This window comes from Ursus maritimus, unplaced genomic scaffold, assembly GCF_017311325.1.
Source record: "Ursus maritimus isolate PB19 unplaced genomic scaffold, ASM1731132v1 scaffold_26, whole genome shotgun sequence".
In the NCBI taxonomy this organism is placed as follows: domain Eukaryota; kingdom Metazoa; phylum Chordata; class Mammalia; order Carnivora; family Ursidae; genus Ursus; species Ursus maritimus.
Genome location: NW_024425119.1, coordinates 17401545 through 17416096, shown reverse-complemented (window position 1 = coordinate 17416096; position 14552 = coordinate 17401545). Strand labels below are relative to the sequence as shown.

General features: G+C 35.9%; 1 protein-coding gene across 1 annotated transcript in view; it reads left to right on the top strand.

Moving 5' to 3' along the window:
- PLCZ1 (phospholipase C zeta 1) overlaps positions 1-14552 on the top strand; it is a 35578-nt gene that overhangs the window by 6243 nt on the left and 14783 nt on the right. Inside the window, exons 3-6 of the mRNA XM_008707064.2 lie at positions 2112-2256; positions 7304-7453; positions 10545-10775; positions 12203-12350. Of these exons, the coding sequence (XP_008705286.2) occupies positions 2112-2256; positions 7304-7453; positions 10545-10775; positions 12203-12350 (674 nt within the window). The remainder of the gene's footprint in view (positions 1-2111; positions 2257-7303; positions 7454-10544; positions 10776-12202; positions 12351-14552) is intronic.

Here is a 14552-nt window from a genome sequence, read left to right as displayed (position 1 = left end):
TTTTTTTTTTTTTTTTTTACTGAGTGACAGAGAAATTTCTATTAGTCACTTCCAAATGGGGACTCAGTGTGAAATAGTAGAAAGTGGCTTCCCTAACACCGTTGTGGAGACACAACTTTCTTTTACGTGCCTCCAAATAAAAGGAGTTGGTTTGACACAGTGAAATCCACTCAAATCATTTTTGCTGGGGACCAAGCCTTGTAGTGGAAATAAGCAGTTTGGTAAAGGTTGGCTTGATCTAAGGAAAAAATTAAAGCTATCTAGAGAAGTAGCAAGAACCAGTATTGTGTAGGTTGTCCTTCATGGAAAGTTTTCTTTCACAATTTAGTTTTTGGTAGTTTTTTTTTGTTTTCCCAGCAGAGCGTTCAAGATTTTTCTCTGGTAACGGCCCAGAGGACTGATACTCTGTAGTGATAAAAAAAAAAAAAAGAAAAAGGCAAGAAATTTACTTTGACAATCAACTAAGAGGAGAGTAATGCAAACATTTTTTACTGGCAATGAATAAAGTTTACAAATAGATATTGCTTCTCCAATTTAAAATCTAAATATGTAAATAAATCCACAAGATGAGAAATACATTCATTTTGAATTCTACAAATATAGCCCAGTTTAGGACTTGTACGTAAATTAGTTCATCACGTAATTCGCCCATGGAAATATCAATGAGTAAACAAAATTTTCTTAGAAGAGCACACTAGGTCATTTCTCCAACACAAGGACAAACAGACCAACAAAACTCTGAAATTTTACATTATAGTGCATCCCTATATACCTGAATAAAGCTGTGTGAACTTAAAAAGTAAAACAAAAATGGTCTTAAAAAACAAACCTCAAAAAAACTAAAAAAAAAAGTTAATTATTTGATTTTATATTTTGCATTGTTTTGGTGAAGCCTCCAAGATAGACGAGATTTCCTTCCCCACTAATGCTCTACCTCTCAGTTTCCCTCTGTCTTTCATCTGTATTATTCCCAAAGGAGCATAAGGTCTCTTTATTTTCTGAATTCGGCACCTGGATTTTGGGGTCATAATTGCTTTATCTTTGCTCAATTAACACTCGTCTGTTAATATTGCTTGAGTCATATCTTTAGAAAGTTGGCTAAATTTGATCCCCCAACAAGTATTAGATCTAAAAGGTCTATTTTCTCACATGGTCTCTTTGATACTCTGTGTTTCCGTTAGGAAGAACCGCTGATTTTCTATCAAGTTCTTGGTGCTGGGACCACACTCCCTTTTTCTGTTATGGCTTAGGGCAGGGTTTTTCAAATCTTCACATTGTGAGGTCAGATCATTCTTTGCTGTGGGGGGCTGGTTCTGTGCATGGTAGAATGTTAAGCAGTAACCCTGGCTTCTCCGCACTAGATGCCAGTTGCAAATTTCCTTTCCATTCCCAGTTGTGGCAACCCAAAGTGTCTCCAGACATTGCCAAATGTCTCCTAGGAGGCAAAATTGTCCTGACTGGAAACCACTGGCCTAGAGACAGTGGGATAACTCAATATCCTTCTTGCAAAACAAGTGTTAACTTGGTTTTCTCTGGGAAAAAGATCTTTGAGTATAGCAGGGGCTTCTTCAATCTACTCCCTGATACATGGCTATCAATTCTAAGATCCTGATATCTCAAGTCAGCCCTCTTTTCATTCAATTTCTCCTCCAAGATTGTATTTTAGGAGATCACTTCTGTCTGCCTGCCACTTGTTTTCTTACATCCCTAGAATGCCCTTTTTTTTCTAATAAAAACACAATAAACGTTTATTGATAGTGAACTGTATCGAACAAACATTTTTTATGAGACTGAATTTTAGTTCCTGCCCTTGTAGAAATGAGAGTGTAAGGAATAGGGAGAAATTGCAGGGTTCAGAGTCCACTGCACTACCCATCGCACCATCTTGTTGGTGCTGGAACTGTGGATGGCACATATTACTTCCATGTTGGGCTGTGCTCACAGAAAATAAGAAGAAAAATGTGTCAGTTCAACACAACAATTTGTCTTTTTTACGGGCTCGGTTATATGTTTATTGCAAAATCACAAATAGTCTTTGGGATATTTTGACACTATGGCATACATTTTTAATGATCCAGAAATGACAATTTATTTTGTTTAAATTTTGTTAGTGCCCTTGTGAAAGGATGCCGTTGCCTGGAAATTGACTGCTGGGATGGATCACGAAATGAACCCGTTGTCTACCATGGTTATACACTCACCAGCAAGCTTCTGTTTAAAACTGTTATCCAAGCAATACAGAAATATGCATTCATAGTACGCGCGTATCTTTGTTAAATTACAGTTATCGAAGCACAATATAATTTACTTGCTTCAAAATCCTATAATGCTCGGCCTTAGTTTAGATCAGTGATACTTCAAATTGTGTGTTATGATCTATGCAGTGTGTAGTTAAAGGTAGATTTATCAAAGTTAATCTCAAGTAATAAGATGAATGTTTCAGGGAACTTTTTGTTTAATTATGTAACATATATATATAGTGTGTGTGTGTGTATTGTGTTACCATAGAAATATATTTCATACTGTGAGTTACAGTCAAAAAAGAGTTTGAGAAATACTGGTCTATAGAGTAGTAAATATTTTACCAATATTCAAGTACTTTGCTTTCAAAACACAAACTATGTCAAAAATGTATTATATACATGGTTGACAGTTATAATGACTATGATGGCAGCATTTCATAAGGCAAAGGATGTTTAGAAGTTTACTTTGGATTTTAAAAAAATATTGTTGGATTTATTAAAGTTACAGATTCAAAGACCTAGTTCTTTTGAGAGCTTCTAAATTCAGCCCACAAATCCTAGTCTATAAATTGAGTGGGTTTTAACACTCAGTTTAGAATAATACTTGGTTCTATTTACAGACTTGGCTAATTAAGCGCCTTCAGACATTTTAAAGTGTTTTTGTAAAGTTAGTATATTTGATTTCTTTCTTAAGTACTTCAATTGCAGTGCCATTGAAGAGATTTAACAAAATCTTACTGAATACTTAAGCAATGTATATCTGATAAATTAAACTTACAAATTTGATAAACCTGAAGTTCTCCTAAGTAGGTCAATACATTATCTATAAATATAAACATAACTTAAAAATCACAAATTTAAATCGACTGCTCTATTATGTGAGAGTATAAAATACTAAAAATCAACAAAATATGCATATAAAATATGAAAAATTACTATTTTAGTATAAAACATTGATATATGACATTGATTCTCTTAAACATCTAATTTCTGATGATTTCTAGATTTGTATCTCGCCCTTGAACTCTACACCAACATAGACAAGTATGTATTGGACATCTCGTCTTGCATATGTAACTGGCATATTTAACTTAACATGTTTAGAACTGAGCTCCAGATATTCCTCTTCATCCCAGGCTCACTCTTCCCATGGTCTTCCCCATCTCAGTTACTGGTGACTCCCGTGTTCAAGCCTAAATCATCATTGTCAACTTTAACCCTCCTCTCCTCATTTCTCTCCAACCCTTCCGTAAGTTCTTCAGTATATCCTCTTGGGTCTACTTTCAAAATATACACTGAATTTAACCCCTTCTCCCCATTCTCACTGTCACCGTCTGGGCGACTACCGTCACCTCTCACTTGGATTATTGCGATTCACCCCTTCTCTCCCTCTTCCCCTCAAGTTTCATCTCAATGTTTCAGCCAGAGTGACTTTTTGGTGAGTCAAATCATATCATTCCCCTTCTCAAAACCTTCAATCCCACTCAAAATACAAACTGAAATCCATGTTTAACCTGTTTTCTGTTCCTCCGACTTCTACTTGTCTCTCCATTGTTCACATGGTCATTCTGGCCTCCTTACTCTTTTTCAGACACATCTTGAAGCCCTTGAACTCCCTCTTCCTTTTATCTGAAACGCTCTTCCCAAATATTTGCATAGCAAACCCTCTCACATCATTCAGGGTGAGTGATTGAGGGAATAGAGGCAATCTTAAAATTCAAAAGCCTTGAAAGGATGGAAATCCTTACAGCTTCTAAGACTCAGAGAAAGAGACGGAATGAAAAAAAATTTTGAACAACAAAGATTCAATGGGACTTCGCAGCTGAACAGGGTTACTCAGTTTTGTAGCAAGTTTGTTAGATCAAAGGTTGAATTTTCTTTCCTTTTTTTTTAGAACGATCGTATTATTTCATTATTTATTTATTTTTAACTTCCACCTTTCATTTTGTATAACCTTTTATTGAAATATAATCTGTATTATATTAATGTACAAGTATATAAATCAACATCATGCAAGTTGATACCTTTCTACAAATTGAACACAACATAACCAACAGCCAGAGCCCTTTCTCATGCCTTTCCTAGTCATTAATCCACAAACAAGAGTTGGCAACTGTATTGACCTCTAATACCACACATTAACTTTTCCTGTTTTTATACTTTATATAAGTGGAATAATATCTGTGTATATTCTGTTGCTCCATTCTATATTTATATATTCTATATTGCTCCATTGATTTTAGCCAGATATATATAATATCTGTGTATATTCTTATTTATTTATTTATTTAACTTAAATTCAGTTAACATGTAATACATTATTGGTTTCAGAGACAGAGGTCAGTGATTCCTCAGTCTTATATAACACCCAGTGCTTATTACATCACATGGCCTCCTTAAGGTCCACCAGCCAGTTACCCCATCCTCCCATCCCTCTCCCCTCCAGCAACCCTCAGTTTGTTTCCTATGCTTAAGAGTCTCTTACAGTTTGTCTCCCTCTCTGATTTCATCTTGTTTTATTTTTTCCTCTCTTCCCCTATTATCCTCTGTTTTGTTTCTTAAATTCCACATATCAGCGAGATCGTATGATAATTGTCTTTCTTGGATTGACTTATTTCACCTAACATAACACCCTCTAGTTCCATCCAAGTTGTTGCAATTGGCAAGATTTCAATTTTTTGATGACGGAGTAGTATTCCATTGTATATAGATATCACATCTTCTTTATCCATTTGTCTGTTGATGGACATCTGGGCTCTTTCCATATTTGGCTATTGTGGACATTGCTGCTCTAAACATTGGGGTGCAGGTGCCCCTTTGGATCACTACATTTGTATCTTTGGGGTAAATACCCAGTAGTGCAATTGTTGGGTCATAGGGTAGCTCTATTTTCAACCTTTTGAGGAACCTCCATACTTTTTTCCAGAGTGGCTACACCAGCTGGAGTTCCCACCAGCACTGTAAGAGGGTTCCCCTTTCTCTACATCCTCACAAACATCTGTGTTTCCTGAGTGATTAATTTTAGCCATTCTGACTGGTGTGAGATAATACCTTGTTGTGGTTTTGATTTGTATTTCCCTGATGCCGAGTGATGTTGAGTACTTTTTCATGTGTCTCTTGGCCATTTGGATGCCTTCTTTGTAGAAATGTCTGTTCGTGTCTTCTGTCGATTTCTGATTGGATTATTTATTCTTTGGGTGTTGAGTTTGATAAGTTCTTTATAGATTTTGGATACTAGCCCTTTATCTGATATGTTATTTGCAAATATCTTCTCCCATTCTTCGGTTGTCTTTTGCTTTTGTCTACTGTTTCCTTTGCTGTGCAAAAACTTTTTATCTTGAGGAAATCCCAATAGTTCATTTTGTCTTTGTTCCTCTTGCTTTTAGAGACATGTTTAACAAGAAGTTGCTGTGGCTGAGATCACAGAGGTTGCTGCCTGTGCTCTCCTCTTTGAAGGCTGAATTTTCTATTCAAGATAGTCACCATTAATTTGGGGAAGAGAGAGCAATAAAATAAAATAAAATAAAATAAAATAGACTTGATAATTATGACTAGGAAAAAATTTGGGGTATAGTTACTGGCCCATGTTACTCATTAGAAGCAAACATATAAGGAGACTAACTTTTTAAGGGAATTACATTGCCAAAACACAACATGATAAAGCACGACAAAATACAACAGAAGTATGATTCTTAGGTGAGCCTTAAAACAACCTTTGGTCTAGAAATAAAAAAGATGAGCTTTCCCCACTGAGTGTCAGGGGCTGAGAAATCTGTCTGCTAGGCCATCACTTTGCTTATTCTTGAAATCACTTTTTATATTTGGGAAAAATTTTATACTGTTGTTTTCATATTAGACTAGGATATATATGTATGTGAGTCTGTATGAGGTTATTGTAGTAGGCTGAATATGGGCCCACAAAGGTTTAATTCCTGGAACCTGTCAATGTTACTTTATTTGGAAAAAGAGTCTTTGCATATAGATGAAATCAAACACCTCCAGATGAGGTGATTATCCTGGATTAGCTGGGTGGGCTCAAATGCCACACAGAAGAGGAGACAACAGGCAGATGAGGGGTAGAGATTGGAGTGATATGACCACAAGCTAACGAATGTAAGAGGCAAGGAATAGATCTCCCTTAGAGCCTGTTGCTCCATTGATTTTAGCCAGTGAAACTGATTTTAGAAGTTTGGCCCCTAGAATTATGAAAGAATAAATTTCGGTTCTTTAAAGCAACCAAGTTTGTGGCCGATTGCTACAGCAGCCTCAAGAAACTAATACACACTAAAAAGGCTTAATATTGTATCTCCTATTCAAAGGTTGGTGATAATACAACAGACCTTGCAAGCCTTGGCTTGTTTACAAGTTGGTAAAATTGTGCCCTGATGAGTATATAGGAAACAAAATAAAATAATTTTAAACGAGACCCCAAAATGAATGTTGTTTTCTCCATTTTGTGACCCATTTCAAATTTACAGTGGTGACAAAGGGCAAAAAATATCTTTGTAAAGTCATTTTTATTTAATAGATTCTCTCTATTATTATATCTTTATCTCTGTTTCTAATTATAAAACCATGAGTTTTGATTATAGAATTTAAAACTAAAAAAGTGGAAATAAATATATATAATAAACCAAAATATATATGCTTAAAACATTAAATTGGAGAATTTTACTCTTTAGCAACTTGTTTTTTTCCTCATAAGACTATATTATGGATAACTTTCTATAGCAGAATATATAGCTCTACTTCCTTCTCAGCAGATTTATATCATTCCTTTAAATGGACGTGGCATAATTTATTTAAACAAATACCTACTGTTGGATGCTTCAGTTGTTTCCTATATTTGTAGTATAAATAGTAATAATCTTCCTTTTTATACAGATTTAATGTTCCCTGTTATGTCAAACTCAAAAGTACTTTCAGTTTAAAGAATACTTATTTTGTAAAAGTACGGAACATTGAATGTAAGTTTTAAAATAGATTAACTGTTTCTATTAATTGCATTAAAATTATTGAGGAGTTCTGATCAATAACCGTAGTAATGGTTAATTTTTTAGACATCTGACTACCCAGTGGTGCTCTCTTTAGAAAATCACTGCTCCCCTTCCCAACAAGAAGTGATGGCAGACATTTTGCAGTCTGTTTTTGGAGATGCCCTGCTTTCTGATATGCTTGATGATTTTCCAGACAAACTACCTTCACCACAGGTAACATTTTGTCTGAGGAGCTCAGGTTAATAAAAAAAGAAAAAGCATGTCATTATTACATTGATCCGTAAACTGGGTAGAGTTCAATGAAAATGCTTAGTTTTGATTATGTATAGAGGCGTATCTTTGCAATGTGTTGCCTGGGAAATGTTCCCGTGAGCATCTAGGTAAATATATGTTGATAAAGAGAATATATAGAGATATATGTAAAAACTCACATTTTTATTGTGTGTCCATATGTCCAAAATTTCAAGTCAGTTAATATTAGGCCACAGGAATTTGGTATGTTTTATAGGCAAAGGCTAAGAAAGAGGCAAAGATCTAGCTTGTTAATAAAGTCCATGTCCAATTCCTCAGCATCTGGTGGCAGGTCTCCCCCCTTTTTTCCTTTTAAGATTTATCTATTTACTTAAGAGGGAGGGAAGGAGAAAGAGAGAGATTGGGAGGAGGGGCATAGGGCAAGGGAGAGAGAATTTTAAGCAGACTGCAAGGAGTGGGCCCATGCAGGGGCTCAGTCTCACAACACTGAGATCACCACCTGAGCCAAGACCAAGAGTCAGATGCTTAACTGACTGCGCCACCTAGGCGCCCTTCTTTTTTTTTTTTTAAATCTGCTCTTTCCAGTTTCCCTTTCTTTTATGGGACACTTTCCATCTTCATCTGAGCATACTCAAATACTTGGTTTAAAAAAGCACCCCCACCCTAGTCTCATGATTTCGATCTCTCTTCAGCTATCTCTTTATTATTCTCTGTTTCAACCCAAATTTCCACTTTCTCATCTTTTCACAACCTAACGAGCTTCCTCTTCCACCTGCACCTCAGTAAGTATCTCATTGTCATCAGAGACTTTCCTACCAGTAAATTCTAACAGACCTTTTTCAGTCACCATCTGACTTCTTTCCTTCACAACATTAAATACTGGGAAGACTCCTTCCTTTCCTTGAAACGCTTTTTTCTGTAATACCATAATTTTTAGGTTTTCCTCATCCCTCTCTGGCCAGTCTTTCTTAGTTTCCTCTGCCAGCCTATTCTCCTCACTCCAAATTTCATCAGGTGATAAATGAATGAACTTTTTTTTTTTTTTTTTGCATGACAGGATAGTATTGTCTAACGATCAATAGTTGCATTTGACGTGTCATCATTTTGGTATGTAGAGCAGTGTTTTTTTAATACTTGAATATTTTCCTTCATATTTTTCCTTATTTTATTTAGATGAGTGGAAAATTTAAAGATGAAAGTTGTGACACGGGTAATGAGAAGTATAGGACTCATGATAACATTGAGATGAACAAAAAAAATTGAACAGATGGAAAAACTGTGACTCTTTCACCCCATAAGAATGCTCATGACTAAATGCCTCAATTATGAAAGAAAAGACAGAAAATGTTTCAATTATACCATCAAAGGTTTAATCTAATCAAAGATATAATCTAAGGTTTAATTTAATGGTCTAATTCAAGAAATTATAATATTTTTTAGTTTTCTAGGAATAGGAATCCTCCTCCTGTTATTTATAAATCAACTTTCTAGCATCCAGATATGAGTTTTCATTAACGATTTTGCTTCTGTACTAAAGTAAGGAGATGCTTTCCAACGAGTAAATGAGGAATTAGAGATACAGTCATTTTCTCATTCCTCACTTGGTCACTGGGGTACAAAAGAATTGCCTAGAGGCTTGTTAAGGAGGCATAATTCCAGTCCTACAACTCAAGGTTCTGATTCTTCAATTTTGATAGTAGATCCCAGAAAGCTGTTCCTTTAACAGGCACTCCAGGTGATGCCTTTTTTTTTTTTTTTTGAGATTTATTCACCTATTTTAGATAGAGAGAGAGAGAATGGGGGCGGGGCAGAGGGAGAAGGAGAGAGAGAATCTCAGGCTGACTCCTTTCTCAGTGTGAAGCCCGACTCAGGGCACGATTCCATGACTCTGAGATCATGACCTGAGCCAAATCAGAGTCAGATGCTTAACTGACTGAGCCCAGGTGATGCTTCTGATGCATGGGGTTGCGTAGTGCACTTTGGTAAACTCCGTATTTGAGAGTCATGGAAGGTGCATAGTAATAGAGGGAAGACCCAAGGTGATGGAGTAATTTGAGTGGGTACCTAAGGATAGTAAAGAGAAGGGACAAATCAAAGCTCCTTGAAGAAAAGAATTGTATTTCATCGTCCAGATTTCAGCAGCATTATATGGAAAACACAGCAGGCATTTAATAAGTACATTCATAGGTGTGCCTGGCTGGCTCAGTCAGTAGAACATGCAACTCTCGATCCCAGGGTCGTGAGTTCAAGGCCCACATTGGGTGTGGAGCCACCTTAAAAAAAAAAAAAAAAGAAAAAGTATGTTGATAAATTAAATAGTTGAAAAGGGCAGGGTTGAACAAGGGAAAGAAAGGAACTGGAAGTCTTTGGATTTAGAGCGAGTGACTCTGATGGTCAATTTTGCCATGCTCCTAGTTTTGACGTACAGGAAATATTAAGTTGATGATGCTTGTGGCTAATACAGTTGAAATATGAAGAAGATTTGCAAATCTTTAATTTAAATTTAGTCTATTTTAGGTGTCAAATATTACAATAGACATTTTTGAATACCTGATCTCATTGAATACTTTTTAATGTTGAATAACAGATTAATGATCTGAAGCATTTACTACCAAAAGGTGTAACATTCTTTTATAGCATTTTGAGGATTTTAATATATATATAAATATAAAATATAAAATGTATTATAAATAAATATATATAAATTATACATAAATCCATACAATATATGTGTGTATATATACACACACACACATATAATTTTCATGTATGCCAGTTTTTAAAAATAGTAGGAATTTGTGGAATGTAAAACAAATGGAGCCACAGTAAGTCCCAATCATAACAGGCTTATTTTGGGGTGAATTTTGGTCAATACCTTAATATCACCGATTTCTATTAAGGTATTATAGGAGTATGGAAAAAGATGGAGTTCTTACACATTTTACTACTGTGGGCTCACTGAAAACACTGTGAAAGACTTTTCAATGACTGTTCGAATGCAAACTTCCCTGCAAATGTGTAATCGTATCTCTCTTTCAAATCATTTCTGTAGGCATTAAAATTCAAAATATTAGTTAGGAACAAGAAAATAGGCTCCTTAAGGGAAACCCGTGAAAGAAAAGGCTCTGATAAGCACGGTCAGGTAGAGGAATATGAAGAGACAGATCAAGATGTGGACGATGAAGTCAAAGAATCACAAGCTTTGGCTGTTTTAGAAGACAATTCCGAAAAGGAGCCAAGGGCAACACTTGTAACTGGATTACCACTTTTCAGGAGAAGGAGGGTGAGACGATACTTTGTGAAAATCTTACAAGTGATTGAAAAGTTGTTTTATTTTCTTACTGGTGGAGAATTAAACTTTTTTTTTGAGGGAAAAATCTTTTATAAAATAGTCCTTGTAAAAATTCTAGTCTATCATTTAAAACTTGTTTGGAAAAAATTAACATGGGAAAAGAAAATTTTAAAGTTATATCTTTTCCTGTGTTAGTTTTTTTTTTAAGATTTATTTATTTATTTGAGAGAAAGAGAGAGTGGGGCACTAGTGGGGGAAGGGGCAGAGGGAGAGGGAGGGAGAGACTCTCCAGCAGACTCCCTGTTGAGCACAGAGCCTGATAGGCACTTGATCTCACGAGCCACCCAAGTGCTCCTGGCTGTTTTTAATGTTTTCTCAATGGTCCAATATTATGCATTTTTATGTACTTGGCATTGTGCAATGTACAAAATACGAACAATGAACAACATAATATCTCTGCCCTCAAGGAGACCATACTGTCAGAGACAAGAAAATCACTGTTATAATATAGAGTATTATAAGTATACAAATTAGCATGATAAAAGAAGGTATCTTGAGTTGCAAGTGACATTAAACTAATTCAGCTGGTTTAAGTAAAATGTGAATTAGTTAATTGGCCCACATCAATGAAAAGTTCAGGGAAAGGGGTTCAGATTTCAGGAATGACGTGTTATAATATCTCAAGCAAAGGCCACAGAACTTTCTTTCTCCAACTTTGGACCCACTTCCTCTACATTGGTGCAAAACTTCGCAAAGCTTTAGCTTCATATGCTTTCAAGCTCAAATCCAATGGAAGACCTACTTATCTCTCTGATTACCAAGCAAAAGGTTTTGTGCATTGGCTATAATCCAGTGGTGGGCAGAGCCCAGAGTCAACCGCTATTGCTAGGGAACTGCAAAGCTCTGATTAGCCGGGCCTGATGCACATTATCCATACTTAAGCCCATGGATTGAGCTTGAGCATGGAATGTTTTCCCAAAACAAAACTTGGGAAGGAGCTAGCAGAAGTGTAGAAAGTCTAGATGCTAGCATGTAAAAGAACAAACATGTACCCTACAGCAGAAGTTATTCCCAAATGTTAGATCACACTAGACATACACCTACTCATGACTAAATATCCTCAAGGTGTAAAATCCACGAGAATAAACAGAACTTTGGGAAAAAGGAAATAGTAGTAATTGTCATCTTCAATACTACATTAGCTGGGATTTTAGATGTATGCTGTCTCATGTTAACATTCAATACTATCATCAGGAAAAATAATCAGATTGACCCATTCCAAATGGTTTTTGAGGAGATAATATGAAAAGACTCATATAATTGATCTGAAAACATATTTCCTTTATTCGAAAAGGAATTTTTCAAATGATTTATTGCCAAAATATGAAATTATTGCATTTTATTTTTATATCACAAAGGTAAAAGTGGCTATGGCCCTATCTGATCTTGTCATTTATACCAAAGCCGAGAAGTTCAGAAGCTTTCGGCATTCAAGATTGTATCAGCAGTTTAATGAAAGTAATTCTATTGGGGAGTCAGAAGCCCGAAAACTTTCAAAGTTGAAAGGTAAATTCTTATGATTCAAGCAGACGAAGTGTTTAAACAACTTTTATTCACTGCAAAGGTGTCAAGATTGGTCAATGACATTTATAAAAACTATATTCTCATAAAATTTCAACATATTTATTGTAATTTTAAAAAGGTTGTATGCCTCAGGTCACAATAAGTGATTTCACAGAATTTGTTTTATTAACTTCTTCACGTCATGAGATTTTGATTGAGAATGTCCAGGGTGACACTTTTGTGGGCGGGGCCCCGGTGAGCTGTTAGTAGAGGAGAGCGGGGAGTGACAAGGCTGCGAGGCAGGCAGGCCAAATCACAAGAAATGTGAACTTAGTCCTAGACTCCAAGGCGAGCAGGACTGAAATCTCAGGAGTCACACCACCCTCTCTGTGTTTCTGAAGGATGCCTTTGATCACAGTGTAAAGGTGAGAGTCCCTGTAGGGAGGAGATGATGAAGGCTCATGGTAGAGGGAGCCATAGTGAACTGTGTGGACTCAGTAGGCACCTGAGGCAAACAATTAAATAGACCTCGAGGCTGTATGTCCAAGGTGAGGGAGAAGGAGGACACGGCCTCCAGGCCCGGCTGCCACCTGGCTGGACAGAGTGTGCACTGTTCCTGCACACTTGCAGTGGTACCATTAGTCTCTGCACCTTCTTTTCACTGTCTTCTGATTCTCAACCCGAGGTGGCATTTCTGTTTGCTAGAGCCGAAGATGCAACAAGGCCTTGGAAAGAGAATGAGAAGCTGACTCTACCCTTTTCTCAGCTTGTATGGTGAGGAATAACCTCACCTTAAAAAGGGATGGGCAGTTAACCCAGCAGTCAAGTGACTCTCCAAGTCCTCCTTAAAAAATACGATCTACCATCCCATGTAGAAACACCGTGGCAGGGAAATCAGCAACAACTGACTCAAAACAGCTGTTGGCTGCTTGGAAATGTGGATTCTGGTATATCTGTTGGTTAACCTCTTTGGGCTGGCCACTGGCGCCCAAGGGTTTTGAGATGCACTTCAGCCCATCTCTTCAAACTGACTCTGGATATTTTAGGGCCTTTTTGTTGTTTTTTAAGCTGTAGATTATGATAAAAAAATCAGTTCAGTAAGTCTGAATCACCATTAAAATAATAGAGTAGAATAAAATGGAATAGAATAGAATAATACAGTAGAGATGCAATAAGAGTATTATTTTATGAAACAATTATGTGTGTGTATTGTATGTTGAGTGTGATATAAAATATATTTCTTACTGTGAGTATTGTCAACCAAGTTTGAATTTGAATGACCTACTTTGCTAGTCTCTATTCTTTCAAACTATTGGATAGTTTTTGCTGTTTTTAGAGGGGACAAGCCCTCTGGACACAGCAAAAGTTGTTATAATTCTCACATTGTATTAGACACTTGCTCAAAATTTGAAAAGGCACTGGGCAGTTCTGAGTAGAGTCATAAAATGTATCATCACCATTTCTTTGGAAAGAGTATAGAGCATTTTTCTTGTACCAAAAGCCAATACTAAATAATTAATGATGTGGGGACATGTGTACTCTAATGTCCATCATTTTAAAAGCATTTTTAAAAAATATTTTATTTATTTATTGGGGTGGGGAGGGCAGAGAAGCGCAGAACTCGATCCCAGGATCCTGGGATCATGACCTGAGCCCAAGGCAGATGCTTAACCAACTGAGCCACCCAGGAGCCCAGAATGGCCATCATTATTAAAAACTTAAATGTCACTAATTTTGTAATGCAGAAAAATAAGAAACAACTTTTCACATTCGTGGATACTTTTCAATCATTTAAAAATAATGTAGTAGGTGCATATTATTGAAACGGAATGATTTTTATGTTATTTTTAAGTAAAAAAATGGAAGTTTATAAAAGGGAAAAAACAGTATGATTCAATTAAAAAATAAGAATATACATATGACAATAGATTGGAAAGATATATACCAAGAGATTACTGTTTATTAATTAAGTCATGAGATTATAGTTTTATTTCTTATTTTTTATTATTTGATTTTCTCATTTATCTAAAATGAACATGAATTGCATTTGTAATAACATAGCATGTTTAATTTCTCAAGGTCAATTTCAGAAGTAACAAGCTCATATTATGCTAAGGGTCGTTAGTGATCATTTGTGTTTATCACTTTGTAGATAGGAAAAATTAAGATCCAGAAGAGTACACATCTTAGCAAAAGATAAATATC